General features: G+C 34.4%; 2 protein-coding genes across 7 annotated transcripts in view; one reads left to right on the forward strand and one right to left on the reverse strand.

The window, feature by feature from the left end:
* The window catches only part of LOC122577441, a 266783-nt gene that overhangs the window by 223315 nt on the left and 37834 nt on the right, over positions 1-5634 (reverse strand). The window lies entirely within an intron of this gene.
* Positions 1-5634, forward strand: part of LOC122577433 — a gene marked incomplete at its 5' end in the record, with an annotated part of 702209 nt that overhangs the window by 132808 nt on the left and 563767 nt on the right. For 3 of the 6 annotated variants that reach the window (XR_006320281.1, XR_006320282.1, XR_006320280.1), the window contains 1 exon segment: positions 4079-4106. Coding sequence is in view for 1 of the 5 variants with exons in the window: in XM_043748733.1 (XP_043604668.1) it covers positions 3960-4005; positions 4079-4110 (78 nt within the window). 6 annotated transcript variants of the gene reach the window in all.

Below are 5634 nucleotides of genomic sequence, written 5' to 3' on the forward strand. Positions count from 1 at the left end.
TTGCACCTGCAAAAAATTCGGATCCTAGGATTCCGTCTTGATCGATTAGCAATGAATCATCGACTACATGAAAAACGACTGGGTGGCCCGCAACCTGTATTATTGTCTGCCCTAAGGAGACTAGGCTCGTTGCCGTAATCCCTCGAATTTCAATTGCTTCTTGTTCGTTGATGATTGCTGAATCGGGTAAAGCAGGTTTCTTGATAATATTAATTTCCGATCCGGAATCTAATAATAAAATTTTTTTAGTTTTAAGATCTGGGGAGACTATTCGCGCAGTAGGAGTACTCGTAGGATCATTTAATCGTATTGAAATAATTCGGAGAGGCTGTCGTCCGAATCTGAGTCCGACTCTTGGTGATCTTTCTTGGTCGATTCCTCTCGTATTTTCTTTCCCCTTTTGCTTTGAAATTTTTGTTTCTTCGTTCGTGTCTTCGTGTAGCTGCAGGATGGTTTTTCCACCGTGTTTAATGGTTGTTCCTTTGATGTTGTAGGGGATAATGTATTCGCTCTGGTTTTCTCTATAAGTGCTGGTTTTTTCGTTGCTACTTGGATTCTCGGGCGATTTAGAACATTGTTCCTTCGAGGCTCGCCCTGTTCTCCCGAAGGACGGGCTCGGTTTCCCGACTGTCCAGATGCATAAGGTACAATTATCCCCGCATCTACTCTCACTTTAAATTTGTAGCAATCTCCTATTAAATGTCCGGGTTTTTTGCAGTAGTTGCACGTTATCGTATTTTGTCTCGGAACATTTGGTTGTTGTGGAGAGGGTACAAATCTTCGAGGCGGTCGATTGTTTCCGATGTTGTTATTATTACTCGGGGTACGAACGTTGTTTCGATTAAAATTGTTCGGAGGTACCGGTCGTTGATATCGTATTCTATCATTCATTCGTTTTAACTCGTGCGTTACTCGCACTGCTTGGTGATACGCATCTTCTAAGGAACTGTATCCTGCTATTTTTACTCTCAAATTTACCTCATTCGGAAGTCCCCTTACGAAAGCCTCCGCTGTATCCCAATCTATTGTGTTTAAGACATCTTGAGATATGATGTCGAATCCGCACTTTTCACCGTCTATTATAGCTAATCTAAGATTCCTAACGCGGTCCATATAGTCCAATATATCTTCCCCTGGTCGCTGGAAGACCGTTGCTAATTCGCCCTTGTATTCATTAACCGTTTTTCCAGGCCCGAACATGTTTTTTAATTTATTTCCAAAATCGTTTAAGCTTACTAGTTTGGTGTCTTCCACCGCGAGGAACGCGTGTCCGCGAAGCTTATTCATTAATAGTTTCACTAACTGAGGCTCTTGATGTTTAGGAATCATTTTTCGTGTACGCTCGCACGCTTTTAAAAATTGAAATACTGACGGTCGATGTCCATCAAATACGGGTACTGATTCGATTGCGTCCTTTAATTTAATTGATTGGGAGTTGCCTTGTGTCGGTATTGTCTCTCCCTGAATTATCGTGGGTGATGTAGGTGTCACGGGTTCTTGCTTTATCTTTATTAAACGCATATCGTCTTGTATTTCATGAAGTTTTGTATTCATTGCACGAAAATTTGCGTCCCGTGCTTTAAGTATTTCTGACAATGCTTGAGATGAGTCTCGTGTGACGGCCATGTTTTCTTAAATTTATATATATATTATATGTTTTTCTGTCAATACCAACGAAAACTTTAATTCTCCGTGAAGCGTAACCCACCGATCATAACAACTTTAATTCTCCGTAAAGCGTGTCCCACCGATCATAACAACTTTAATCCTCCGTAAGCGGATTCCACCGATCATAACAACTTTAATCCTCCGTGAAGCGTGTTCCACCGATCATAACAACTTTTTCCTCCGTGAAGCGGATTCCACCGATCATAACAACTTTAATCCTCCGTGAAGCGTGTTCCACCGATCATAACAACTTTTTCCTCCGTGAAGCCGATTCCACCGATCATAACAACTTTAATCCTCCGTAAGCGCATTCTACCGATCATAACAACTTTAATCCTCCGTGGTCAGTATCCCACCGCTGCCACCAAAATTCTTGTTACGTTTTGACTTATTTATTTTTTTTGTTAATTTGAACGAAAAGAAAAATGAACGATAGTAGTTGAAATATAAATTTAAACTTCTGATTAATACGGTAGGTGCTGCCACCAGAAATAGTCTAAGGACTATTTCGACGATAAAATTTTCTTTTTATTTTAATTTTACTTAGTATTAAAAGAATTGCTGTGCTACGGGTGCAGTTACGTTACGGCGACTGGCTATTATATTCCACGTTTTTTGCTAACCTGCTATGGGCAGGAGTACTAGCATGGGAGAGGATTGAAGTTATTAAGATAAGTAACTAGTATTGGTATGTATCTAAGTATGATTAAAAATTTGAATCTCTTATCAGAGTGATTTCTATAAGTTTCTGGTAACAAGTGTTTTTTGTTATAGGCGTTCGAGATCGAGAGGGATTCGATTCGTAAAAATTCGCGCTTTAATGATCGGGTATCGGCGATCTCTGTGATTCGATTTTGCTTTTCTATTTAATGCCAAGGATGAGTTTAACGGTCCTCTCTGTGTGAGACTTGAGTGATTTCGCAAGCCTTGCCCAAAGACGGGCGATATTTGCCAACAATGGGAGGAGGAATGCGAAGATCGTTAAGTGTTTTCTTCAAAATAAAGAAAACGCTATTATGCACAAGCAACACAGCGAATGACCTATCGTTCAAGAGTCAAAAATCGATATTATATCGCTCAGGGATTTCACGAGATAGAAAGCAAGATCGAATATATTAATTGTAGGTGACGCGGGTTTAGTCCCGTATCCGGATATCGCGAAGTTATCAGAGAAGAGAGAAATTTATAAGTTTGATCTCTTACCTTGAGATGTGTGTTATGCCCAAAAATGTTGAAGGTCCTGGGTTCCGCTAACGCGGTTAGCGCGTTGTGTAATTATTAATAAAGTCTTTATTTATTTTTAGTTTATTTATTTATTTAATCGCGATATACATTGAACTTGCGACACACGGTTACAATTTTATTAACTCGATTTTTACTAACTCTTAAAAGATTTTCGCGACTCGGTTTGAACAAATTAATCGCGTACGATCGAACAAAGAAACTAATTGACTATAAGTCTGTATATAACAAGCAAGTCTCTTAAACAAGTGTAACTCAAACAAAAGTATCTATCAAACTAGTAAGTGTCTTAAACAAGAAGTCTATCAAACAAGTAACCAAGTGTCTGCAAGTAAGTGTCTTAATTCTATGTTGCTACGCTTATTTATAATCAAATCCCCCGCTGGGTGACAGTCATACCACGGTTTGTTCGGTATTTTGTCCTATTTTCAACGGTATTTCGTCCATTTGATTGTTTCTATGTAATAGTTCACATTTTCGTTTGTGAACACGGCATTGAGTTTTAATGTGTGATTGTGCGTGATGGTGCGTAGTTTTGACGGTTATGTTCGATATCGTAGATCGAATAAATTATTCTTAATATTTATTTTATTTTAGTTTCCTCGATATTTTAGTTTATTGGGGTTTATATATTTTCCTCTGTGGGTGCAGGTTATGTTGGTTATGGACATGGAAGTATCTGCATTTGTCCAACCTGTACAAGTATGTATTATTTTATTTATTTTAACTTTCGTCCGTTTGTCTGCCTGATCTTGTATGCATTGTTTTAGCGCAAGAGGAGGAGAGATTCCCAAAAATGTGTGGAAGGCTCGTGAAGACGATCCAGATGACTGTGCGAAGGCTCGCTTCCCTGGGAAGACTTCTGCCGGAGTCCTGCATATTCTCCTGTATCACTGCTCTTGTGGTCAGAGCGATCTTCTCTGCTGTATGCTCCCAGTACATGGAGAGACTTTGTGAGATGTGTCTTGACGTTATTTTACTCATTTGGTTAATATTTCCATCTGATTATTGCTTCCATTGTTTGGTTGATTTATTGTTTTTCGATGTAGGTTTTGGTGATTATGATTTCAAAGGTTCCTTATGCAGACTGTCCTGGTGCGTACTTTGTTTTGTTTCATTATTTTTAATTTGTCTTGTGTCATTCATCTTTTATTTACTACTGTTTCAGCGCAAGAAGAAGATGGGTTCCAAAATGTGTGAGTGGTCCCAGAAAGCATAGTCAACGTGTGAAGTGTCGTGGGCAAGAATGAAAAATCGTGTGACATTTGTGTTGATTATGTTCGATGCTTATATATATATATATATTATTTTGTTGGTTAAATCTTTAGTCAGTTCAGTTGAATATTCTGTAATATAATATTTGCAAAGTAGTTTTGTATATTTTATTGTGTTTATTTGATTATTAGTTGTTTGATTTGATAATAATAATATGTATATATATATATATATTTATGTTACAATATAAAATTTCTTTGAGTTTATTAGTTTTAATATGTGATATCTTGCGTTTTATTTCTTTTACATGTGTTAGGTTGTGTATATATATCTATATGTGTATATGTTCCATGATGTAACTTCGTATGGAATTCTTTTAATCTTAATAATGTAATTTCTCGTATTGTATTTTTATATTTATTGAATTATTGCCTGTTTGGTTTAACGATATAAAACACACACATATATATATATATATATATTTTACAATATAGCTTCTTTGAATTTACTAATATGTTAACTAGTTTTAATAATGTATATTTTAATTGTTTTTATTCTTTTCTAAATTATTAATTTTTCAATGATGTTTAACAATATAATTTTCATGTGATATTCTTTAAATTGGTTTTAATAATTTTATTTCTTCTAAATTTATTATATATAAATATATATATATATGTACGTATGTATGTGTTTCGCAATGTGACTTGTATAAAGTGTTTCAATTTTAAATCCTAGTTTATCTTAATACTGTAGTTTCCCGTATTGTATATTTTTATATTTTCTGGATTATTGATTGTTAATAATATAAAACATATATATATATTTTGCAATATAATATTCATATATAATTTCCTTAAATTTACTAACATGTCAACTAGTTTCGATAATGTAGTATTGTGTTTTCATTGTTTTTTATTCTTTTCACATATAAATATTTATATATGTTCCCCACGATGTAGTTTATTCATGGAATTAATTTTAATAATGTGTGGTATTGTATCTTCTTTCAGTTACGCAAGTTAATTGTAATTTGTATATTTTATGTATTTTATTGCTATTTATTTAGGGTAGGGAATATATATATATATATATTTTATGTATTTCACATTTGTTATTAAAGTATGTATTCTTGGTCTGTTCCTTTTCCTTTTCTTGTTTAATTACTTAATTTATTCAAATCGCGAATTAGTCTTGATTGATTAAAATCTTAGATCATAGTTTATTCAATTGTCAAATCATAGATTGTTCTTAATTGATCGGCTAACCATTTGGATTGTCAATTCGTACATAATCATAGTTTATTAATCAGTTTGTTCAAATCGCGGGTTGCTCTAGATTGATAGAATTTCAAATTGTAGTTTGAATTGTCAAATCATAGATTACTTATATTATATTATTCAAATCGCGAGTTATTCTTGATTATTAGAATTTTCGAATCATAATTTGAATTGTTAAATTATAGATTACTTATATTATATTATTCAAATCGCGAGTTGTTCTTGATTG

Source organism: Bombus pyrosoma, unplaced genomic scaffold (genome assembly GCF_014825855.1).
Source record: "Bombus pyrosoma isolate SC7728 unplaced genomic scaffold, ASM1482585v1 HiC_scaffold_4710, whole genome shotgun sequence".
Lineage (NCBI taxonomy): Eukaryota > Metazoa > Arthropoda > Insecta > Hymenoptera > Apidae > Bombus > Bombus pyrosoma.